The sequence below is a fragment of the Condylura cristata genome, unplaced genomic scaffold (genome assembly GCF_000260355.1).
Source record: "Condylura cristata isolate star-nosed mole 26May11 unplaced genomic scaffold, ConCri1.0 scaffold00031, whole genome shotgun sequence".
Lineage (NCBI taxonomy): Eukaryota > Metazoa > Chordata > Mammalia > Eulipotyphla > Talpidae > Condylura > Condylura cristata.
Window position 1 is genome coordinate 13,713,528 of NW_004567132.1, and position 26,695 is coordinate 13,740,222.

A 26,695-nucleotide genomic window follows, 5' to 3' on the forward strand; every position below is an offset into this window, starting at 1 on the left:
GGTGTGTGTTCTGTGGAAAGTTAGCATAAGCTAAGGGAGATCTGGAACATGAAAGGAATCATGACTTATTCCAGATCTAGAAGTTAGCTTTAACTGTGACTTTTTAGCCTGATCTGAGGGCTGTTATGGGAAAAAGGGATACCTGTGAGCTGGGTGTACCTTTTTAGTAATGGTGATCTCTGCAGGATGCAAATAGCATCTACTCCATTCCTAACATCTACCAAGAGTAGCCTAATTATTGTGCTTTATTATTTTTTAAAGATTTATTTATTCATGCACATAAAGGTATACAGGCCAGAGGTAGGTGAGGAGTTTTGAGAGCATTCACCAGAAACAGTGGGGAGCAAAACAGTTGGATCTACTGAAATACACTGATGAGGGGAGCAGCAGGTGAGTCAGGAGAGGTCTGCTGTGCCATAGGGGTCAGCCCCCTGTCGGATGCTGCAGTGACTGCTGATAGCTTCCACATAACCCCTTGAGACTTAAGCTGAGACTTAACCTCTTGTCACTACCAGGAAGGCCACACTACCTGTTGTTTTTGAAGGGATGCAGCAGTCTCTCTAATCTCTCTGAAGAGACTAATTATTTCATTATTTCCCATTATTTTTCATGTTAATTTTGTTGCATCAAGGTTTGTTATTACTGAAGCTCAGAAACGATAAACACAGAAAAGGGACAGAACCAAGCCTAGAATCCACATCAGTCTGATTATTGCTCTTAAACTGTGTTAAACTATCTATATTAGCTACATCTTAAAGAAATAATTTAATGTTACCCTTCTGGGTTTAAATCCAACAGTCATTTGAATTTGGTCTCCTGGATACCAAACACACTCGCTGAAATAACTTAACCTCCTGTTAAATAAAACAGAACTTTTGCTGTAGACCTCATCTGGGACTACTCCTAACTCCTGTCCACAAATTTCCCCTGTCTGCTAGACACAGAAGGTAAGCAAACTCGCTTTTTCTCAACGGAGATAGGGAACTACTTTTTGCAATGCCCGTTTTGGTGGGAAAAGGGAAATGAAATACTGTTCACTTTTGCAGCCTTAGGCTCAGCATGACTAAATAGAGTTTTGCCGGAGAAAGCGGCAGTCTAGCTCCCCCTGTAGAATCGGGTGCAGCTGAGAAAGCGTTTGGGAGAGGCCCAGGGCCTCGGCCCTCCCAGGGGGTGCGGGCGCAGCGGCACCAGCACCGGTAGACGTGGAGAATCCAGTTGCTGGGATTCTTGAGGGTGCTGGAGCCCAGCTGGGCGGTACCCAGCGAATTGTGCTTTCTGGGCAAGAAACCAGGCAAGGACGTTGGAAGAGCAGGAGTGGTCACCTCCCAGGGCACAAGCACTTGCCCCGGGTAGTCCCCAGCGTGAGGGCGAGGTCAGCCCCTCCCTGGGCCCAGGTGAACTTCTCCACGGTGGATTTTCCGGTCCCGTGGACTGAAGGGGAACTCCCGCTCAAGTCTCCACCCCTAGTGGGGCGGGTCCGTTCGGAATAAGACCCGCTGCCGGGAGCAGAGGGAGTGACCTGCCCCGCCACAGCAGAGTATCGCTGCCGGTGTCTGCAGGAGCGGTAAGTGGGCCCTGGGCCAAGGGACTTGGGCTTTAGGGAGGGGAGCGACTGCCCTGGAGAGCCTCCTGGGGATGGCGGGTCCTGAGAAGTTCCCAGGAAGGGGTGCCCCACGCCGGCCTGCGGGCGGGGCGCGCCACAGGGTGGAGCAGGAGCCGACGGGCCAGGGCTCTGCCCCAGTGTGTACAGGGAGAAGACGCGACTCTAATCCACCAGCACTTTGAGAAAAACCTCCTGAGCTGTTGATGCAGTTCGGGAGGCCTTGTCAGAAGTTATGTATGGAGTTCATGTGCCGTGCACTGTGCTGCTGGCTTTGGGATTTAAAAAGAAAAGATTGAGTTAGACTGCTTGGAGCTGACTCCGCTTAACACTCAAGTTTTACTTTTAATTTTACTTTTAATTTTAATTTTCTGAGACACTTCCTTTAGTTTCTTCTTTTTCTCTCATGTTTCTAATGCCCTCGCATAATGTCTGGTACATGTCATGAATTGGGTTAGCTGGAAACTTGGGGACCAAAGAAGTTAGTGCTTTTCAACAGCCTAATTTGAAATGCTCCCCAAATTGATGCAAGTTTTCTGCGAGCTGTTTGGAGCATTGTGGGTCCTGAGTGAGCCACAACTTTCATGAAAAGTGGGTACTTTCTGTCTTTAGCTAACAGTGAGAAGAATGGATAAATCAACTCCTCCAAATTATCCATCCCACTGCCCATCAATTCCAGGACTCCACTTTTCTCTTTTCATTGCAAGTAACTCTAATGATAGCCCCATCCTAGGTCTTTCATTGCCAAGAACTCAGGTGATAGTGGTGGAAGAGCAAGCAGAAGAAAAGGGCAAAAATGAGAAAATGGGTAGCTGCTTTCTTCACAGCGTCTATCTGGGCAGGCCAGGTCCCCTCCATTCTGCGTAGGTCAGATTTCTATTGCTTTCGGGTCACATACACACTTATACATACATAAGCATATACACACTTAGAGCTGCTAAGTCAAGGATATCTATGAATTTCCCCCCTAGATATTCTTGCATTTGTTTGGGGATAATTTTTCCCTGGAAATCAGGTAGAAAGTCACTTACACTGTCAAGTCAGACCATGGTAGGTTCCTCAGCATGTCAAGGGTAAGTCTCCTGGCCATGCCCCAGACTCATGTCTTGTGGCCCATTCTTTTGCTTACGTCTAGGCACTCCTTTGCTTTTTTAAACTTGAGCGTCTACCTGTGGACTGAGCCTTCTCTTCTCCGAGGAACATGGGATGGAAACTGAGAATGGTCAACAGTGTGCCAGGGAGTACCTGCAGCTTCAAAATAATAGGATTGTCAGTTCTACCTAAATAGTTGAAGATAAAGCCCTTCTTGTTTTAAAACAATCTCAGGATATATTTTGGAGCAAATATTTTAATATAAACAAGAAACTTGAAAAAAAAGTTTTGTCTGGGACTTTGAGCTGTGATAGTCCCAAACCTAGACCTTGAGGAAACTCTTTCACTGCAATTAGGGCTCGTTATAAAGGCAGTTTGATAGGTGCTACATTATTCTTCTTTGAGGCACTTGAATAGCAGCCTTCCTATGTTACTTGTTTAATCTTAATTTCAGCCTGAGGCAGAGTTATTAATCTTGTCTTACAGGTAAGTATCCACATTGTGGTTCTCCGTCAAGGTCAGACCACCTATAAGCAGATTTATTTTCCTCTCTGTTGTGACTCCATCATTGCTTTGGTCAGTGATTTAGGATGTGAATTTGTGACATTTCTGGTTTAACTAAATCAAATGTTTTTATTTTCCTTTTCAACTTTTTTTTCATGTGAAGCTGACATCTGAGATATGGTTGAAGAACTGGAGTCATTTCAACTAGGGAGGGAAGATTGTGTAGGTTATGGGAACACGTTAAGGATCCTAAATTCTTGAGGGGCTTTGCATATATGTGAGGGAATAAATTCACTTTGTGGTGTTGGGAGAGCTGAATAGGAGTTTTTTGAATAGTGGCTTTTGAATCCCACAGACTGGGTAACCTTGGAGTTGATGAGAGCTCACTCAGCAGCTTAGGTGTCTAAGCAGAGGCCCTGCAGCCCCTTTAAGCTTACCTAAAGGGTAAGCTCAAGCCATAATTCCAAGATTTCAGGGCACATCAAAATCCACCAAGACACTGGTGTAACATGTGGATTCTTGACCCAGGCCCCCCAAAAAATTGATCCAGAGTGACAGGTATGGAGCCCAGGGATCTGCATATCTTATATGTGTCATTATGACATGTGGCAGTGGGATGAAAAAGGATTTTTCAGAGTTCACATGCAGAACAATGAGAAGCTTAGAGAGACTATACCACCAAGGTGCAGCCCATGTTCAAGGACAGTCTCATTTTAATTTAGAATCAGACCAGAAGTAAAAAAGATCAAAGAAGCAAGCCGACAAACAGGGAATGCACATGTGTATAGGGGAGGCATAACCGGTTGGCCCCAGCCACGGTTGGGAAAGAGGGAAAAAGTCAAGGAAAGTCTCACTGTTTATGCTACTTTAACCATGACATCTATTTCTCTTTCTGTACATTTTGTTTTCATTATGTAGAGATCCTTATACCAGGACTTTTGCTCCAAGAGGTTCCTTATGAACTGTCCCTATTTCTACACACTGAGAGGCACAGAATACTCAAAGAATAATCAAGAAAAAAAACACAGAATAGTTGAGGCACACAATAGCCCACTAATAGATTCCTTCGATCAATATGATTCCAGTGTTTCCTGGACTTCACTATGAGAAACATATATAGATATGTGGTAAATCAAGTAAAGCATTAACAAAAGCAAAAGACTTCAGGGAACTTAGGCCTATCCTTACACTATATACTCTAGGTAATGTGGTAAATGATGGAATTGACCCCACTGCTCTTTATTTTAGCTATCATATCAAATTCACCTAGTTTACAGTGCTTGATAACCATAGAATATGATTTTTAATCTTGCTTCCAATTCTGTTATTGATTAGTTTGGCTCTTCTTTACCTGGTTCCTAGAGGAACCTAATAGACCTCCAATTGCATGGTGGGGAAAAGCTCTGTATTTAAATGGCTTAATTGGTTCCATGTGTCTTTACCTACAAAAGCAGAGACAAGATCTAGATGGGATCCATAACAAGCTATTGACTAGGTAGACCAGCTGGAGCAGGGCCTTCTGTCAGACATAATCCTAGCAGTGAGGGCAGGTAATGCACACTGAGGTGGCTGGACCTCCTCTTCAGCCTGACTGTGTCTTAGTCTGTGAGGGCTCTGCCTTTCTCTATGCTGGGACTGCTGTGCTGCAGGAATGAACAGCTAGTGTTCACCAAGCATTTATCACGAGCCCAACTCTGTTCCAAGCACCTGGCATGTATTTTATTAAATTTTCACCCATATTAAGTGTGTGCTACTGATTATCTGTTGTACAGATGAGGGAGCTTAGGCATGAGGGGATTGAGTAATTTACTCAAGGTGACATACTAACAAGTGGTAAAATCAAGACTTGAACTTGGCAACTGATTCTATATCCTGTGCTTTTCTACTCTGTTGTATAATAAGTTTAAAATTGGGAACCAGCCTGATAAAGCAGGCTTGGTAGGTTAAACTGATTCTTTTGAAGAAGAATAGGTAGAACCTATGTCCGAGCTACTTGCCCAGAATGAACTTGATCTTTATTGAAACCACTCTTAAGTATCAAGGAGGGATCCCAGCTGACAGGTAGGAGAAGTAGAGAACAGACATTGAAACTGGACAATGTGCTGATCTTGATTTTCATGACCAGTTCCTAGGGGGGCAAGAATTGGGGAAGCATCTAAAGGCAGGAACAGCATCTTCAGAAATTAAGCATTATGTCCATGGTGCTTACCAAATGGAAAGATTCACTTATTTTTTATATAATGTGACAGACTCTAGCTATTCTAGGATGAAACACAGGACCTCATCCTTAAGGAAATATTCAAGTAAATCATCAATTCAGAAATCATGGGACTGTCTGATAAATAATTTGATATGTTATCTAAAACTACTTATGGAATAACAGAGGAAGTACACTCAAATCCATCATAGATAGTCAGACGGCTTCCTGGAGCAGGTGACCTTTATACTGGGAGTGGAAATGGACAAGAAAGGGTTATGCCTCAATGTGGGGATGGGAAAGCACTGGAAAAGTGGCATATCATTCAGGGTGTTTTCCAGAGGGGCAGGCCTGTAGAAATTAAGGTCATTCTATAAACCTTTGGGGAAAGAGCTAATCAGTATTGGGAGTCAAGTCTCAGAGGGTCCAAGAATTTCATGGTAAGAACTGTTGCCCTGGGTTCTAAATCCTTACTTTCTTTTGCATCTGCTCCAGTGCATAGCACAGATATATGAATGATAAATGTTTCTAAATAAAATGAAAGTGTTGAATTCCAGGAAGGAAATCAAAGCAGAGATTCAACCTTGAAGAAGCAAGTCTCCCTGCTTCCCTGTCGAGCAGCTGGGCAGCTCTTCAAGGTTCAGCTTGAACATCATTTTCTTTTCTAATTGACTTAATCTGGGTGAGGGGTTTCTACCTTGCTGTAATTGTCCCAAACACAGGAATGACTGCAGCTTATTGAGTCTTGTTATAGACCTGTGTCCACTTAGCTTGAACTATTCTGGAGATAGGGACCAAGCAGCTCCCAGCCCTGCATCTTGCAGTAAGTGTGTGCTCAGCAAAGTTACACTATATAACTATATGATTTACCATCGCCTGGAAAATTTAGTCCAATCTCCAAGCCCAGTCTGCCCCTAAATGACTTATTTTTGAAAATTACTTTCCCAGCATTTTTCTCCCTTGACTCCCTTCATGTCCTTAAAGCTCCAGCCCAATGCCAAATGAACTCTTCTCCAACCAAGTCTTACTTTTCATAATCATAGCTGAGGCATTATATTTACTGTTCTCTCTGCCTGCAAACTCTTTTCCTATTGAAATTCTATCTACCTTTCAAAGTCATAGTCAAATGGAAGCTCTTTTAAATCGTGTGTGTATTGGGTAGGGGAGGAGCAATAACAGGACTCTGTCTCCTTCCCAACCTGCATCTCTAATAGTTACAGCATGCTGCTATGTCACTGAATTGGTTATAGGTCCACTTTTTTTTCTTTCACTGGCCAATCTCCTCCTTGAGAGCAACGTTGCGTCTTCTCCATGGTGCAGTGCCTAGTACCTGACAGGAGTAAAATGATTGTTTAAGTGAGGACTGTGAGTGCCTGCACACACAGTGAGTGGAGCTTTGAATCTTGAGTCTCATACAGGGACCACCTGCATGAGAAACAGAACTTGGACCAGAGTAAGAGGAAAATAACCAGGGGAGCTCAATTAAAGCCTTTGAAATCTACCCAAGATTTACTGACTCAACCTCTGGAGGCTAGCATCTCCCTCATCTGTATTTCTAAATGCTTCCCATGTGATTTTGTGTATTCTGAAGTTTGAGGACTTTTCCCAGATGCCATGAAATTTGCTTTACAGTCTTCATTACTTAGGATCCTGTTGAATGCACATCTGCAGATACCAGGTCCTGACAATACTCAAGACCTGAAGAAAGGGACAAGTTGTCTAGTTTACTCAATCTTTTCAGCCTGGAGCAAATTCTTTCTCTGAAGCCTCTGGCAAGATTGTCTTTGCATAGCAAAGACCCACCTGAAGTGGGTTATGTGGCCACTCACAAACCATTTGTGGCAGCTGTCTAGGGGTTGCCCTTGACTAATCTTTATTTCTTCCTGGGAAAAGTGTTACCTTCCCTGCTTCCCAAACCCAATTCCTAAACTCATGAGGCTTCTCTTAATGAGGAAAAAGAGTATAATGGTGACTGATGTTATCATTAATCCTTGCAGAAACACAGGGCCTCCCTGGTGGCACAGAGGTTAGTCTCAGTGCTATCAAGCTATTACCAACCACTGCAGCATGAGTTTGATCTCCCGCCAGGGAGCTGACCCACATGAGACAACATACCTCTCCTGTCTCACCTGCTGCCCTCCTCACAGTGTATTTCAGGAGATCTGCCTTTTCTGCTCCCCACTCTGTCTTTGGTGAATCCTCTCACCACTCCTCCCCCAAGGCCCCTCCGCACCCCGGGCCTGAACTTTCTTGTATGCATAAATAAATAAAAAAATTTAAAAATCCTTGCAGAAACCCTTTCCAAGAGTCACTACTAAATCAACTTTTATTCCAGAATAATCTAGCTGTCCTGGGGGGTAGGGAAGAGGTTAAGTTTGGAGTACAAAGCAGGGTCTGGTGTTGAAGGGACCCCCTGTACAACCTGTGCCCACACCCACATGTGGAAAGAGAACTGCATTTGGTCACAAATACGGTAAAATAAGAGATCAGGCCCTCCAGGAGTAGTGTGTATTTTGAAAACTCTGGCATCTAAATAATCTCTGGCAAATACATTTCCTGAGTCATATTTATGTGGGCTTTTTATAAGTGTTAATGTTATATGGCCTCTCCCCCTTCCTTTAATATAATTTCTCCTTTTTTTCTTTCCCACCCTCTTTTCCTTGATGAATGGGAATCTACAACTATGCCGTGCCTAAGGTAGCATTGGGGAACTTTTTAGGCATTAACAGTTGAAATCTATACTTATTACCATAAAGCAGTGGTACATCAGAATCATCCATATTGCTTGTTAAAGGCCAAACTGCTGGCTTTGAACTCTGCAGGTCCAGCATTAGGCCTGAGAATTTGCACTTCTAACAGTTTCATTGTTGGTGGTGATATTGTTGGGTTGGTTTTAAATTTTGTCTTTGACCCTCGTTTGCTTTTTCTGTATTCCACATATAAATGATACCATCGGGTGTTTCCCTTCTGGTTCCATTCACTTAGCATAATCCCTTCCAGCTCCATTCATGTTACAGCATTAGTTTATCTTTTTGATCATTAAGTAGCATCCCCCTGTGTAAATATACCACATTTCTTGACCCTCTTATCTGTTTTTGGTCACTTAGGTTGTTTCCACATTTTGGATATTGTAAATCGTGCTGCAGTAGAATAGGTGTGCAGCTTTCCTTTCAAATTAGTCTTTTTGTATTGGAGGAGTAGATAGCTAGGAGTGGAATTGATGGGTTAAATGGCAGATCCATTTTTAGTCTTTTAAGATACCTCCACACAGTTTTTCCTAGGCCCTGGACCAGTCTACATTTCCATCGACAGTGTAAGAGGATTCCAAAGAGGGTCCATTTTCTCCATACCCTTGCCAGCACTTTTCTTCTTCTTTTTTTTAAGATTTATTTATTTATGCATACAGAACAGAGGTGCAGGGATGGTGAGAAAATCACCAGAGACAGAGTGGGGAGCAGAACAGGCTGATCGGCAAAGTACACTGCTGAGGGGGGCAGGAGAGGCCTGCCATGCCATGTGGATCACCTCCCGGGGGCCCGGAATTGAGCTTGCACTGAGGCAGCTGCAGCCAGCTTACAGTGCTGTGTCCTTACCCATTGTACCACCAGGGAGGGCCTCCCCTTGCCAGCACTTTCAATGAAACTTTCTTTAATTGAAACTAGGCTTTAAGAAACAGACATGCCTAAAAAAAGAAGAGGTTGTGACTAAGTTTAGTGGGTGGGAAAGAAGATGAATCATGTGATAAACAAGTTACTTTAACCACCTGGGCTAAAACTAGTAGAAATAGAATATAGTCACACTCTAGCAATGGGGAAGAGATCCTTTTTTTGGAAAGGTTGTTATTGTGGACATTTTCCAACATTTGCCCAAGTGAGAGAATAGCAAAATGAACTCCATTATCTATTCATCACTCTACTCAACTATGATCAACGGTTCACAAAAAAACAACTGTTGAAGTAATAGAGGAAGCGTTATAAAGGAAAAGATGAATAGGTATAACAACATACACTCAAATTTTGATTGTAAAACTGAAAGAAAATGTTAAACTGGAAAAATATTTTATATGCATTAGGTATAAAATATTAAAATTGAATAATATATGCATAACTTCTATATATCTGTTAGTAAAGCACCAATATTCTAAAAATGGGCCAAATGCATATTTTTAGATAAAAATTATTTTTAAAAAATCAACCCAACCCACCCAGTAGACCCTCTCCATTCTTGCTTTTCCCATTCTTTCCCCTTCTGGTAAACCTCAGTCTGTTGTCAAAGTCTACTGGTTTTAATTCCTCTCAGCTTTTGTCATTATCTCACGTCAGTCCTACTCTTCATGAGTTTCTTTGCCTCACCATGCCTTCATGAAGTTTTGAAATCTTTTGGGAGAGGCTGCAACAGAAATAACAAGTACCCCATGTGAATCAAAAATCTACTGTGGAAGAATTTTGACAATTCTGTTTTTGTATTCTTCTGCCAGCGTCAGCTTGAATTCTGGAAAAATTTGGAAAGATTCTCCCCTGGCCCAGTTGAGGGAATAACTGCGCCAAGGGGAAGAGGAGGTGCCCACAGAACTAGAAATTGCGTATTTACAGCACATGGGAGGCATGAGAATAATAAAAGTAGACACTTCAGAGAGCAGTGTTTAGTCTCTGCTCATTTCTACATGATGAGCCAGTATAATCTATGAAGGAAGACTCAGTCTTTTCCTGTTGACCTTGGAAGAGATTTCCCCCTCACCTCACCTCCCATATGCAAACAGAGGTGTTGGCATTTGGAATGGAAGAACTGGGTGCATAATACCTACTTTCCTATCTATAGGCAAATAAAGCCTATAAGGACAAAATACATATAATTTGTATAATTTGCCTTTTCATGGACTCACTATAAAACCCTTCCCTCCTCACATAGACTGTCATTTAAATTCAGCATATCTATTCCTGAATCACAAGGATTTTGTAAAGAAAGATGAATTGGATTTTACTTTTTCTGAAAAAGATTCTAAGAAACCAGATACTAGATTTAGAGATCTCTCTTTTGATGAGGTCTTCTTGTTTTATCCCTCAGACTTAAGATGACTGGGACAAAAGAAGAGATCAAGAGTACTGGTCAAGCTTGGAATCTGTGTCTGGTGCTACAGTAGACTATAGTATGTGACTCATAAGGCAAGGCTAGGGTGACTTAAGTCCAGAGAAACATTTGAAAATTCCTAGCATTGAAATAGACCTGAACTGAAGATCAACACAGTAGCTTGAGATCAGCTAGTTGGAATCCCAACTATTTGATTCACTTTTGCTTGTAATAATTTACCTGTATCTGAAAGAGGAACATGGGATTCAGTCACCTTTCATTTTTCATTGAGGACCTTTTATTCTAAAATAACTCTGGAAATGGACCAAGAAACACAGTGTATAACCCTGTGGCAAAGCCTAACCATGCTGGACAGATTTTTTCTTTAAATAATTGTTTGTACATGAGGAAACATGATTTTATACTTAATGTTCTGCAAAAGCTGTATGGATTTTTGGATTCCACTGAGTTGGATTTTATCTTAGTTATTACTAAGTGACTCTTACCAAGGGAAAGATACAGCAGTAGACTTCTCTCGAGAGGCCACTGACTGCCTCCAGAGCAGAGACTTTGACCTCTTAGACTGTATATATATATATATATATATAATTATTTTGTTGAAGTATAATTTATATACAGCAAAAAGCACATATCTAAGTGGTTAGTTTTGTGAGGTTTTTTTAAGGAGTTCACTTTTTTAATTGTAATAAAATACACACATGATAAACTTGTCCTCATAACCCTTTTTTTAAGTAGTGGTGCATTCCTTTTAATTACTGTACAGCATCTCACTGCATAAATATACTGTAGTTTACTTATCTGTTTATATGTAGATAGACATTTTGTTTCCAGTTTAAAGTTGTTGTGAATAAGGGCCTTGCAAACGTTCTTATCCATAGTTTGTGGACATGAGTATTCATTTATCTTGGATTAGGGAGGGAATTGCTGTATCAAAGGGTAGATGAATGTTTAACTTTACTGGAAACTGACAGTAGTTTCCTAAGATCCACAAGCAATGTTTGAAAGGTTTGTTTGCTCTGTATCCTCTTCAACATTTAATAGTGTTCATTTTTTGTCATTTTAATCATTTTATGGGTTTTAAAGGCTATCGTGGTCTTATCGTGGTCTTAATTTGTTTGTTGTTTTTTTTTTTTTTTAGTTTTTTTATTTATGCATACAGAACCAGGATATAGGCCAGGGTGCGGAGTGAGAAGATTCACCAGAGACAGAGTGGGGAGCAGAACAGGCAGATTACTAAAATACACTGCTGAGGGGAGAAGTGGGCGAGACAGGAGAGGTCTGCTGTGGCATGTGGGAAGCCACCCTGGCTGGGGATTGAACTTGTGATGAAGTGGCTGCAGTTCTAACCTATTGTGCCAACAGAGAGGGCCCATTTTGTTTGTTTGTTTGTTTGTTTGTTTTAAGATGTATTTATTTATGCTACAGAACTGACTTACAGGCCAGAGGTGCTGGGGAGGTAGAGGATTCACCAGAGACAGAATGGGGAGCAGAACAGGCCAACTGACAAAGTACACTGCTGAGGGGAGCAGCGGGCGGGTCAGGAGAGGTCTGCAGCACCATGTGGGTCAGCTCCCTGGCAGGGGATTGAACTCATGCTGCAGTGGCTTCAGAGAGCTTCCTAATGTGACTTTAACCTGTAGTGCCACCATGGAGAGCCCAGGAGGGCCAGTTTTAACTTGCATTTTATGCATAACTAATGATGAGCGCCTTTGCTTATTGGTTATTCATATATCTTCTGTGAAATATCTATTCAAGTCTTTCACGCATTTAAAAAATTGTGTATCCTTTTGTTAGGTTTGTTAGTTTTTGTTTGTTTTTAATCTAGATTCAAGCTTTCTGTCGAATTCAGAAGACTATGAAGATAATGATCATATCAGGGGATACATACACTCAGAGGTCCTCACTGACTTTGTGAGCAGGAGAAAGATAAGGGAAATCTGGTTTGATGTGTGGCTAGTTATGAAAGCCTGGACTCTTTATACCACAGATATTTGTAAATAGGTAGTCACCCACACCATAAATAGCTTATTAAACAGATAGTGCTAGAATATTTATATGGGGTGTTAAAGTTTACTTGGAGAGAATAGTAATAAAAAGAATAGCTAACATTTATTGAGTACATAATGTGTATACCATTCTGAACTCAAGATGTAATAACATGATAAATCTTTGTAGCAGCTTTATCAAGTAATTGCTGTTCTTATTGAAAGAGGACATCATTAAGACACAGACACAGAGTGAAGACAACATAAAAGTCATGGAGAAAATCAGGTATCAACAAGCCAAGGAGACAGGCCATAAGTAACCATCTTTGCTGATACTTTGATCTCAAACTTCTAAAAAATAATTAAAAGGGCCCTCCCTGGTGGTGCAGGGGTCAAAGACACAGCACTATCAAGCCACGGCAGTGCAAGTTCTTTTGATCCTCAGTTGGCCATTGAAGTGACCCACATGGAGCAGCAGACCTCTCCTGTTTCTCCCATTCCTCCCCTCTGCTGTATTTCAGTAGATGTGCCTGTATATCAGTATATTTCAGTGTATTTCAGTAGATGTGCCTGTTCTGCTCCCTATTCTGTCTCTGGTGAATCCTCTCACCCCCAACACCTTTGGCTTATATCCCAGTTCTTGTGTGCATAAATAAATAAATCTTTAAAAAATTAATTGCTGTTAGTGAATCGGTATTACTAATGTGGTTACTGAATTACAGAGAAATTTTAACTTGCCTCAAATTATACAGCTAGGAAGTGTGTGTGGGAGAGTTATACCCCCCACACAGTCACTTTCCATGGAGGAAGGATGGTGTGTTCTGTGAAAGTAGCTGTGGGCCCTACATGTTGACTATACCACACTCGAATTTGGCCCCTTTGGTTGCTGTTTCTCATCAAAAGAGTGGTATGGAGTAAATGGTGACCATTCTAGTGCGAACCTTTATAGCCCGCCACACCAGAGGGCCAGACCATGGGTCAGATGAGAGGAAACACTGCAGTATTACTACACACATTACATAGAAAGCAGACACACCATTTACCTGTCCATAGGACTGTTTCCTGTCTAAATAATGAAGGGGTGTGCTGGATGTAGTGAAAAGTCTTCTCAATCTTGACAATCCAATTTTAGTGGAAATGAACTCTGGAAACAGCCCTTTCCTTTCCATTTGTTGTTGTTGTTTAAGATTTATTTATTTATGCATACGAGAACTGGAGTACAGGCCAGAGGTACGGGTGGTGAGAGATTTCATCAGAGACAAAGTGGGGTGCAGAACAGGCAGATTGACTAAAAATACATTACTAATGGGAGCAGCGGGTGAGACAGGAGAGGTCTGCTGTGCTGTGTGGGTCATCTTCCTGGCTGGGGATAGAACTCATGCTGCAGTGGCTGCAGATTGTTTCATTGTCCTGTGACTAAACCCCTTGCATTGTGCCACCAGGGAGGACCACCTCTCCATTTCTGTTCCTGCTTTCTTGAGCTGCTGTGGGATTGCTCTCTCATCTCTGATTTTCTAGACATTTTCATGGGAAATAAGGAGAAATCGACTCTAGGAGTTTAAAAGAATAGCTTTAGTCTGAAGAGTCATTGCCTCTAATAATGTAAGTAACAGCCATCTAGAGCTCGAGAAAATATGTCACAATTGTGCCAAGTCCAAATATTATGGACTTTGGATGAAAGCCCATAATATTTCTAGCCCATAGCTTAAAGAGCTATTTCTGACATTCCTTCTTTGCCTTCCACCTGGGGAACACTGGCTAGTCTTAATATTGTTGGTTATAGGATAATAGAAACAACTGGCATCATTGTTTCTAATCTTCTTTGACCCTGGATTTTGTCTAGTCCAAGGGCATGGTGTAACAGGCTGCACTTTGGCACTTTTATATTGTGATTGAATCAGCTATGGCTTCCCCCGAGACAGAGCTCAGGCTGCTGGACACCTGGAAAGGGCACAGGGTGTGCCTGGATGGAGTCCCTTTGACCCTTGCAGCTAGACATGGCAGGACTCTGACCATGTGTCTTCTCTGAGAGACATGATTATAGGCCCGCGATGTTTTGTTCTCCCGCTGGAAAGGCTACAAGGCTGAACTTCGTGGGACTATAAATGCTCTTTCTTCAAAGTCTGTATTCAACAATTGATTGGGAGTTTTCTGGCAGTCAAAGCATGGTCTCGTTTCCATCAGATATGTCTAGGGAAGGCGTGTTTTTGTTGTTTTGTCTTATGTGCTATACATTTAACTTGTTGATGAGATGAAGAACAAGAAAATGTTTTTATTCCATTACTACACTGAGAGCATCTAGTGTTACCACCTGCCTTTATACTAATTCACGGACATAAAAGTCTGAATGATAGCTAGACAGAGTTTAGTATATAAATCAAAGTGAAGGTTTGAACCCAGGAGACAATCTGACAGTGATAGTGAAAATGTGATTATTCTTTAACAGGGGCTTCTGGTTTTTGTTTACAAGTTTAGATCATTCTTGTTCCTAGGTTGCTCAACCTAAAGAAATGTTGATGCTACCTGTGTGCACAGAAGACAAAGGGTGGGGTTTAATTTTACTGACTTCTAGAGAAGTCAGTACCAATCATTAATACCTTCTTTGTCTTGGTTATGAAAGCTTGGTTTGGATGCTTGTATGGCTTCTTGAGAGAACTGGATAAAATTGGTCCTACTTTAACCCCAGCAGGCAAACAGCTTTGCTTTCTTGCCTGCTAGACCAGGGAAGAAGGTAGGGACCCCACTGTTCATAGCAAGTTCACATATGTATTTATACATGTGGTCTCTAGAGTTAGACATGCATATATTTGGTGTGGTCTCTAGAGTTAGACCTGTGAAAACACAGCTCCTACCACCTATTATATGTGTGATCTTGACCCCATGCTTAACTTTTCTAAAGCCTAAAGTTATCATGTTCATTTCTCTGGACAATAAGAGATGAAGTGTTACTATATTGATAATGTACCTATATACTCAAAACAACTGGGTGGTTAATATATAAGTTACATTACATGTATATGTATATATTTAAAGATAAAATCTCATGCTCAATACAAATAAGTGTTCAGTCAAAATGTGTTTAAAAGTAGAGTCCCTCTAGATCATGCTTAGTGAAATAAGCCAGAAAGAAAAAGAAAAATACCGGATGGTTTCACTCATAGCAGGAGCATAAAGGACCTGGGGATAGGGAGGGAAATAATAATAATAATGAACAACTATATACCAGAGACATTTTATGGGGGTAGAGTGGGGAATGGGATCAAAAATGGTGGGGGGAAGTGTACTGGACTTTGGTGGTGGCATAAGGGTGAACAGGTGATGTGGAAACCCACGGGGATTACAACTGAGATGGAAAAAGGCACTAAATGATGTAAAACTAAAGTATTATAAAAAAAATAGAGTCCTTCTAGCTCCAGCATACAAAACAAGGACTACTAGGTCAGCTTTTCTAATGCTGAGCCTCTTAGCAGTGGCAGAGCTTACCCATTGAGGAGTGAGCCTATAGCCAAGAGAGCACAACTAAAAGCTGGAAGAGGACCATTCAGAAAGGTTGGAAAGAGCCCTTGCAATGGGAAGGAAGTTCAACTGAGTCATTGCCAACAGTTGCCAGGAGTTTTTTAAATGATAGGTTACTCTGTTTCTGGATTCAAACCCCATCCCTGCACTAAAATTTCCTTTACCTTTAAGAGAATCTGTGTCCCAAGGAAAAAGTGTTGCTTTCATTTTCCTGTTACTTAGACAGTTTCAAAAGCTTTCAGTGCTTGGATGGCGCCCAAGCACACCCTCCCCAATCCTTCAGATTAGAAGTTTAAATTTGTCCTTCTGTGGGATGTAAGATGAAATTTGTCCTTCTGTGGGATGTAAACTGAAACCATGTTCCAGAGAAAAATGACTCTCCAGAGAGAGTCATTCAGTGAATGACTCACTGACTTATGATCTCTTGGGGACACGTGTCACAGGGACAGAAGATTATTTTGTAATGGACATTCAAGTTGCCTCTGCTGGGTTGTGGGTCAGTGTTATAAATCTGAATGGAGGCTGCTAATTTAAGTTGGGTATCTGTTATCCAAGTGCATTGTTGAGCAGCTCTTGGATACTGTTGAGCAGCATCCAGTAGACCTACAGCAATTGTTTCACCGGCACACGGAAAAGGGGCCCAGTTCACAGGGACAAGCTCATATTTACAGACCCACCACACACACATACATGCAAACACACACACACACTGCTACTTTATTTACATTAAAAATTGTTAATTGGACAAAGTGCACCTGCTCTGGTTCTGTGTAGACAGAGACACACAGGAAATCAAACTAATTAGAGGTTGCTTGGCATGCATGGAATCAGAACAGAAGGTAATAGATGAATACAGTTAATCTTCACAGTGGGGATGAATAAAATTCATCTGACCCCAGGATAGGTGGATCCTGGGACCCAACCACCCTTTCCTCAGGTCTAGGCTTTCACAAATGGGCCAGTGTAAGCCTCTCTGAGAGCTTTATGTGAAAGTTGCATTGCTAATAGACACTTTTCTTTAAATGTGCTAAATCCTTTCAGCAAGCTAGCTTCACCGAGGAAGCCATCTTTTCTCATTGAGATGAGTTTGCATACCTTTGTTTCAGTTTGCTCATTTTACTAGTCTAATATTGAAGAACAATGTAATTTGCCTCTTTCCAAATTTTGGGTACACCACACTGCTGCCTCAGTTTAGTGCCTACAGAAATACTACTTAGGGTCAGAGGTATGTACCTTGGGCATGTACCTTCTACCTGCTACAAGGATGTAAGGAACTTTATCAGCACTTGGCTTGCCAATTTCTGGCAGTCATACAATCGGACAATTTGTGGGATAGTGTAATAATTGTTGTTCTGGACTTATAACCATTAAACAGTAGAGATGTGTTCTCAATGTACCTAATATTTCACTATGAATCCCCATTAGTTTTGAAAATTCATGTAATCTTGCCTGAAATTGGTTGAACTTAATTACAACTTATTTTCTTATGTAATCGCTGTAGAGATGGGCTCTTATGTTTACTTGCCAGCTTTCTTTTAGTTGCTCTAAAATTAAGTCTTAAAATCTTCAGGAATACTATCATGAGTCCTACTTAGGGAGTTTTAATATTACATAACTTTTATGGTTTTTTTGAAACTTCACTAACATATGGTCCCTTCAATTTTCACTTTCCTTTTAAAGAGCCTTAATGTTTTTATGGTCATTTGGACGATTCCCAAACCTGAATGTGTTTTCACTTAATCAGTGAAAGAAGACATAGTTCCTAGTTATTTTAACCCAACTGTGAACAGCAAAATAACCTTTAAAACCCTGATACACTAAATGGTTGTGAACTTGGTTTTGGTCAATTTATGGAATTGTAACTGCCTTCAGAGAAGCTATGAAAGAATCAAGGAAACTGAGGCAGAAAAGTATTTCTGTAAAGACTCATGGCTCTGCATAGTGGGTGGAACATGTGGGAGGATTTTCGCAGGTGCATCTTTCATCCTTTGGGAAGTAACTAGTCATTTTGTGCAGCTAAGAATCGAACCCACAATTCTGTACTGGTGGAGGGATGTGTTCAATTCCCCAATTACTTTCTGCTCCCCTTGTCCTTGCCAAAAGTTATTGAGACCTAGCTAGGAGCCAGATCCTGCTAGTAAGTATTTGTATAAATTAACTTTACATGAATGTCTTACATCTAATCAAATAACTAAGGAGTACCACTTTCTGCAATCATTTCTATAATCTATTTAGAAACTTTTTTCATACTAATAAATAATAAATATACAACCGTTGTCTCAATGATAATGGGTTTATGTTGTATGCTGTCCAAGTTTCAAAATAAATGGTCTGACTAAAAGCACCCTCTATGCAACTATGAGACATTTTTTTTTTCCTTTAGTAAAATATTTCTAGCTCACTGAAACCCAGAGTGTTTCCAAGTGGCTTTGCTCCGGCAATTTTTCCTCCTCTTAATGTGGTCAAAATGACGGGAAGTTTTCCTGTTAAAGATTGACTTTCAGAGGAGGTATTTCCCCTTGGTAATTCAGGTGTTGTGAAAAAGAGCCTCCAGATGAAGCAGTGGTGGAGGCCCATGAACGTCTGAAGTAAAAAAAGTCCTGCTTTTGGCATCCCCTGGCACATTCTGGGCAGATGAGAAAGAGCTATCTCTTCCTGTCCCTATAGATGGTCATAACCCTAGCTATACCTCTTGTCCCTCTGGTCCCTGTTCATGATGCTTTTATCAGTCGCCCAAACACATTAAGTTGATTCCTGCCTCAGGGCCTTTTCACTAAATACCTGAAACAATTCTCCAGAACTTTGAATGACTGACCCCTTTTTCTCATTCAAGTCTCAGCTTCGCTATCATGTCTAAACCAGCTCCTTCCCAGGAGCCTGATCATATCATCCTTCATACCAGAGCTCAGCAAACTGTTTCTGTAAAGGGGCAGGTATTAAATACTTGTAGGCCAACACATGCTACTTTAAGCCAATCAGTAAATAGAGAGCTAGATCAATAAAAATAATATTTTCAGTTTTGTGGGTATATATTCTTTGTCACAGCTCCCCAATTGTGCCATTGTAGCATGGAAATAGCCTAGAGAGTGTGCAAGCAAACAGGTGTGACCATGCACCGATAAGTCTGTTTCTGAATAGTGAAATCAGAATTTTATATTTGCACACCTGAGCCTGGTGGTGGTGGTCCGGGGGCTGGGACTCAGTGCTGCCACTGCAGCCTGGGAGGCATTCCTGGCCGGGAGACTAGCCCTGAAAACCTGAAATTACAGTATCAATTTTTATGAAAACCCCAGAACTTTCCATGGTTTTCTCATTACCCTACAGTATAAAGGCTGTGTAAAGGACAAGATTCCTATAACAAATTCTCTGAACCTGCCTGGGAATGAAGCCACAGCTGTTGTGGCCTCACCCATTGTCTATGTAGCTACGCTCATTCTCATCTCTGCATATTTGTTCAGGGTGTGCCCAGAAACCAGGTGACATTCTGCTTAGGAAGGGATTGAACCTTTGTTCAGTATGATGTCCGTCTTCAGTCAGTGGTGGAAACAGGAAGAAAGGAGCAGGGCCCAAGGAATGCTGGAAGATAAACCGAAATGTGACCAAACATACCTAAGTAGACAATAAAGTGGGCTAAGAAAGATTTAGTTATTCCAGGCAATAATTGAAAAATGTTCCTTGGTAGGATTGTAAATGTCAAACTATAGTGCAGACAAGTGTTTGAGGAATCCTGTTAAATACAGATTCTGGTAGTTAGTCTGGGTTAGGGCCTACATTCAACATTTTTAACATGTTCCCAAGAGATGTCCAGGCTTCTGTTTCTGGGATGATTTCTTAAGTATCAAGGATCTAAGTAACATTTAGAAAAGGAGCATTATCTGTAGGACTTAGATATAGAAACAAGAATCCAGTTGGCCTATTATTCTGAGGCCTTCCATATATCATAAGAATCTGTCTGGTGTTCTAGCTGATAGTAAAAATATTTTTTGCATTCTGAATGACTGAAATTCAAGTCTTTTTGATGAAGGAAGGAGTGGTTCAGAGAACTAAGGGCAAAGCTGAGTATGGAAGGCTGCAGCTTAAAAGAAAGAAACATCTTTAAATACTGAGCGAGGGCAGCGGAAGCGGTCACTGGGAAACCAGAAGGCTAATGTTGGTTGGGCCACTCACCTATCTTTGCATATCAACACACTTACACACACAGAGTGTAGGTGTAGTGCAGCGCTTTTCCTTGGTACATTGAATTTTCAGATTATCTCTTTTCTCCTACGATCTGATCCACTAGAGCAAACAGTTCAGAAACAAGGTTTGGTTTACAAATAATGTATGTCATCCTAACAAAGCAATGAGTGACTTCTATAATGTGTTTCTCCAAGCAGAAGAGCAGATAAGAAAATATTTTACTGGTATAATAAACTTGCCTGTTTGACTAATTTCTCATTAATCATTAGTTGGACTCACTATGTTATCTTTGGCTAATCAATAGCTGGTATTTTGATAAAACTGGATGTTATTTCCCTGTGGCTTAACTTCCTGCAAACTATAAGTTATCCTGATTAGTGACTTTAATCACACTTTACTCATCTAAGTAATTTCCTCTTCTTTTATCACAGAGGAACTTCTGCCTGGGTGACTGACCTCTTATCGTGGCCATGGTAAGTTGCAAAGTACCTCACCCTACCTCGTGCCAGCCCCAGACAGGTACAGGATGTGTACTAAAGGACATTTGACTCATAAATGATAGCTTGCTCAGTGGGGCTGGGAGAAGGAAGAAGGAAGATAGCTTTTTTTTTTTTTTTCCAGTTAAGCACTGTTTTAATTTCTTTCAGAGGTGGTGAGTAATTTGACCCTGAAAATAAACTCAAAGAGAGACCTCTTTGAATCTTTCCAACATCCTGAGAATCAGAAATAAGTTATATAGCTTTCTCTTTGCAGAGGCACTATCTATTCATTATCAAATATTTAGGCAAAAACAAAAACAAACAAACAAAAAAACTAAAGATCCCACAGATTCTACCACCTAGAGATCTGCTTTCTAAATTTTGGCAGAATTTCATCAGTTCAGGCTCTTCCAGAAGGGGGGTTCTCTTGCCATATGGCTTGTCACGCATCTCCTTTCAGCGGCGACTGGACTCCTTAGAGCTTGGTATCTGATCTCTGCAACAGGCAAGGAAGCAGATCCCTGTGAATGTTGATGTGGAAGCTGAGCCTCTTGGGTGCAAACATGGTTCCCCCTGAGACTGGCCATCTGCTCTGCTTCTCCCACACAGTGGGGTTTCTGAACAGGCAGGTGATGCTGATCCCTGGTTTTCTGGAAAGGAATAATGGAAGTAGAATAGAAGGAGAGGAACTAGAGTTCCACTAGCTACAGATGACATCCTTTAGGAAGATGGATGTATAAACGATCCTGGACTAGCAGTGATATACTCTTAAAATATTTTTATTGCTAGACTGCTCCATGACAGATACTTACTCATGTCCATCCTAAATTCCTTATGCTTTGAATTTAAATTCCACCTCTTTATGATTAATTCTTCCTGGACATAGAACATTTATTCAGAAATGTTTACAATGTCCCTGTTTTGGTACTTGTTTCTGGAGACTCAGAATTAATGGGACATTTTTCCTGTCTTCATCAAGCTTCATCTCCCACTTGTGAGAACTGAATGGCCCATCCCTGTGCTTTCCACTGCAGGAAAATGGCCACGGTTGCTCTCCTCTGTCATCCTAGGACCTGTTTCTCCTTCATGACTGATTTATCAGATAAAAGACATTTTTTGAAGGAAAGGGAAACACACAGCAGCCACATTTTAATTCCCAGTTATTTCCCATCATTTTATTTAGAGCCTACTCACAGGTACTGTGTTTTAAAGGTAGTGAAACAGGGGCTCTCCCTGGTAGCGCAGCGGGTCAAATCACTGCATTACGAAGCTCTTGGAAGCCACTGCTGCATGAGTTCGATCCCCAAGCAGGGAGCTAACCCCCATGGTGAGGCAAACCTCTCCTGACTCGCCCCCCTGCTCCCCTCAGCAGTGTACTTTGTCAGTCTGCCTGTTCTGTTTCCCACTCTGTCTCTGGTGAATCCTCTCACCACCCCTGCACCTCTGGCCTGTACCACAATTCTGTAAGCATAAATAAATAAATCTTAAAAAAAAAATAATAGCAGTTAAATATGCATTTAATATTTACTATGGTAGCACTTTCATTTTACTTACATTTAAATTATTTACTCTAAATAGAGTCCTGGGTGTTTTCATTTTCTTCCTATTTATTTTTTTCTTCTTCCTATTTATTTTTAAAAAAATTTTCTAAATTTCTACAATGGTCACATGATACATTTCTACAAGGAAACATTTTAAAAGCCACTGTATTCAAGTATTTAAAAAATGTTAATGACAGCGTCATTTATAAAGTAAAGTGCGCAGTTCTGAAAGTTACTTTTAGATGTGTTTTTGACAAAAATATGTACCATGTAACCTACTGCTTGATCAAGATAGAACATTTCATAACTCCAAGAAGTTTCTTCATGTCGCTACCCTCACCATTCCATTCCAGTAATGTAACCTCTGTTCTGATTGTTATTACTGTAGATTAGCTTTGCCTGTTTTAAACCATTCTATAAATGGAATCATAGAGTGTTTACCCTTCTATATTTTTGTAATCCATCTGTTGCTGTAAGTTTCAGTATTTTGTTCCTGAACTCTTTTTTTATTGCTGGTTAGTAGTCCATTTCATTATATTCCAATCTTGTTGATATTTATCCTCTTCACTATTTTAATAACTGAATAATGTTCATCCATCGTGCTGTAACACCTGTTTTGATTCACTTGGTTTTGTCATCTTTCCCTCTGTCTCTCTCTGTTTTCTTAGCTGCTGTGAGAAGCCTTCCCAGAACACATAATGGTGCACTATTCCCTGAAATTTAATCAATACAGATACTTTAGAGCTAGTAGGGACAAGTTTCCTGAGCTTATCTTTTTCCTGGAAAAAAAGAATCACTCAGAATGCTAATCAACAAACTGAACTGTCCTTACAAATCCTTCCATTGATTCATCTTGTTAGGTATTAATTTTAATCCCACAGTGGTGTCCTTCAGCAGTGCAGTTTGCTTTACCATCAAATGCAGCATTTGAGTGTCATCCAAAATTTTTCAATATTGGAGTCCCAAAGATCTGAAACATTTGACTTAGAAAGTCAACTTATGATGGGGCCAAGGACTAAGTGAGGCCATGTTGGCATTTTGACAGCATATCATCAAGTTGTCTATTATTAATGATAAGTAGTAGAAGAAAAGGAGTAAAGTACCTGTATTAATTTCCTAGGGCTTCCATAACAAATGCGACTTCAAATAATAGAAATTTGTTGTCTCACAGTTCTGGAGGCTAGAAATCCCAAATCAAGTATTGCAGGAATACAGTCTCACTGGAACCTGTTGCAGATTCCATCCTTGAATCTTACATAAGTTCCTAGGTGATGCTCAGGCTTCTGCTTCTAGGGTGATTCCATGAGCCTCTGAACAGAAACTGTCTGGTTCTCTTATCACCTCAAAGACCATGCTTCTTGGTCAACCTTTCTGGTTTTTCCTTCTGAGCTGAACTTGTACTGCTGCGGAGTCCTTAGAAGGTCCCAGGGACCCTGTCCATCTCTATCATCACTTTTTCCCTAGATCATCTCTTCTCATCTAATACCTTCCAAATACTTATGTGTCCTCAATTTATTTCTCTAGATTTGACCTTTAAGACATATTGTGTACCCAGCTGTCCTTTTGACAACTCCACTTAAACATTTAATGGACAGCCCCAGACTAAATATTTTGAAAATAGAGCTTTGACACCCCACTTCCACTGCCAGTCCAAATTTGGTAGCCCCTTCCTTTGCCCCTATTTGGGCAAATAAATCTCACTGTCCTCTCTCCTCTCAGGAATAATGCTTTGGAGTTACATGAGGTTCTTTTCTTTCCCTACTTCTCACACCAGTCCATCAGAAAGTTCTGTCACCTTGCTCCAAAACATGTGCTGATTCTGTCTGTTTCTTTATTATTTCACCCTCTTCTAGTATTATAGTCCTGGGTCTTGGCCCCAAATCCCAACTGGCACCCCATCGCACTAGCAGCCTGAGTTATCTTAACCCACAAGTCAGGTTGTCTTCCCCATCCCCTTGCATCCAACCCACTGCACTTAGAATATAACAAACTCCTTTTTGATTTGTGAGGGCTGCCTTGTTCTGACGCTAGCTCTCTTCCTTCCTTCCTTCTAAAGCCGTTTTTATTATGGAAAAGTTGAAAGACATACAGATGTAGACTATTTTTAAAAAACTCCTTTTAAAAATTATTTACTCATAGTTACTCTTTACCTTACTCCTACCAGTAATTATTTATTCATAGTTACTCTTTACCTTACTTCCTACCACCTGTGTTATTTGGAGCAAATTCCAGATATCTTATCATGTCATCTGTAAACTATTTCAATATAAGTAAGATTAAAACCCTTAAAAAAAAATACAACCAAGATACCATTATCAGGCCCAAAAGGTTAACACTAATTCCTTTGTCAAATATCAAGTTGCTGTTTAAATTTTCAATTGTCTTATAAATGTCAGTTTTTTGTGCTGTTGCTTGATCCAAGATCCAATGAGACTTATACATTGTGTTAAAGATAAACTTTTTAAATCTCTTTCAGCTGCCTTCATCTCTCTTTTCCATTTCCCCTCACAATTTCCTTATAACCCTGTGATGTTGGCTAACATTTCCCTCTCGCTTCAATTTACTGTACGTTGGCATTGGCTCTAGAGTCTTGATCAGATTCAGATTTGATGTCTTCCTTTTTGGGGAAGGACAAGATTACCTCATAGGTGTTGTAGTAACTTATTTTACCACTCTTCTCCTTGCCCCCCAGCTTGAGCCACGCTGGCCTCTGTCCTTCTCCCACAGAAGCCAGTTCCACTCAGCCTCCAGGCCTTTGCTTCAGGTGTTCTCCCACCTGTAATTTTGCTCCTGCAGATCATTGCATGGTCAGCTGTGTGTATCACTCAGATCTCAGCCCAACTGTAACTCCCTAGAGTAGCCCCTCCAAGGAGCTTTCTATCTGCTCCCCGGTACTTCTTACTACCTAACACTTGGAATAACTATTTGTTGGCTTCTTTACTGTCTGCTCCTCCCTGGCTCCCAGCCAACTAGAACATCAGCATGGTCACAGCCATATCCCCAGCACCTGGAATAGTGTCTGACCCCAGGGAGTTCTCAGCAAATGTTTGCTGGATGAGGTGGCACCCAGTCACGTCTTTTTCTCTGTATTCAGGCAAGCAAAGGAGGTACCATCAGAGCTGCTTCAGGATTCAATGCCTCTGAAGATGCCCAGAACCTGAGGAAGGCCATGAAAGGGTTGGGTAAGTGACTGGCTAACACCCCACTTTGGGCACCCCAGGGTCTCACAGGGTGCTATATTCACTGCAATTATGAGTAGATATCACTTTAAGAAAATGTAGTGGACACAAGTTGGCTTTTCGAGACAAGTTAGGTGAGTGGACACTAATTACCACTTTTACTACAGCAAGTTAAATTGAATCCAAAAATTTGGATTTCGCCAAATATTAAAATCTGGTTTTGCAGTATAACATTATGAATCTATATATAAAACTTGAGAAATGTGTCTGTTTTCCTACTAGTGCTGGTATGTGTACCTTCATGCCATAAAATTGTCAAAGCACCATCATAAATATTATCTCAGCAGAAATAGATAACAGCTCTGTGGCTTAGTGAAAGCAGCTATATGTTATTTTTGTCCCACTTTACAAATGCAAAACCAAGACCCAGAGAGGTAACCTCAAAAATCATAAAGTAGGTGGAACCGAGCCCTGAGTCACACTCAGCAGAACCTGTCTCTGTCCCAGACTGCCAGCAATCTGTCTGTGTCCAGCCCCTGAGTCCCTCTGTCTGTTGCTGCTGTGGTAGGTGCAGCTGGGACAGTGTTCACATGCCATGTGTGGAATTTTACATGAGAAGGTTTGTGTCGTGACTAGAATGACATGCCATCCACTGCACTCCTCTCCAGTGAGCTCCCCGAGAGCAGAGACTTTCTGCCAGCTGGGCCCAGTCATGCTGGGTGCATTCAGGCTCCCTGGCCTACTCTCTTGCCCAGGGGGACATCTGGCCAGAGGATTGTCCTCTAGTTTGTAACTGCTGTTTAGAATCTTCATGAAGTTTAGATAAAAGCACTTGCCTATGAAGCCTTATTTCCCAGTTTTTATCCAAAAAGAATCCTTCTTCTCAGCCCCATGCTACTAACAGTGACAGCAATCATAGTGAGTGTTTATTAAGCTGTACTCTATGTTAGGCACAATTCGTTACTTGGATTATGTTTTAATGCTGGCATCAGCTTGTTTTACTGATGAGAAGTTGAGGTTTGTGAAGATTAGCTAATTTGCCCAAGCCCCAGAACGAGAGACCGTGAGAGTCAGGATTCCAGGATTCCACTGGCCACCAGTTTGAGAGTTTGGGAGTTTAAGAGTTTAGGCCACTGTGTGATCCTGCTGCCCACCTCCGAATAGAACATTTTTCTGAACTTTTCTAGCCTTCTCCTCATTTTCCTTTCTGAATGAATAAAATGGAAAATGTGCTTGGCCTACCCTTTTCTTAGATTTATCCTAATTCTTGATATATAGCAAGAACACCATAATTCAGAACATGAACCACATTTAGAATTCTCAAAATAAGAGTTT

General features: G+C 41.0%; 1 protein-coding gene across 1 annotated transcript in view; it reads left to right on the forward strand.

Annotated features, from left to right (window-relative positions):
• Positions 1 to 1,170: 1,170 nt before the first annotated feature.
• Positions 1,171 to 26,695, forward strand: part of ANXA4 (annexin A4) — a 51,009-nt gene continuing 25,484 nt past the window's right edge. Inside the window, exons 1-3 of the mRNA XM_004691481.2 lie at positions 1,171 to 1,564; positions 20,593 to 20,634; positions 25,276 to 25,363. Of these exons, the coding sequence (XP_004691538.2) occupies positions 20,632 to 20,634; positions 25,276 to 25,363 (91 nt within the window). The 5' untranslated portion in view covers positions 1,171 to 1,564; positions 20,593 to 20,631. The remainder of the gene's footprint in view (positions 1,565 to 20,592; positions 20,635 to 25,275; positions 25,364 to 26,695) is intronic.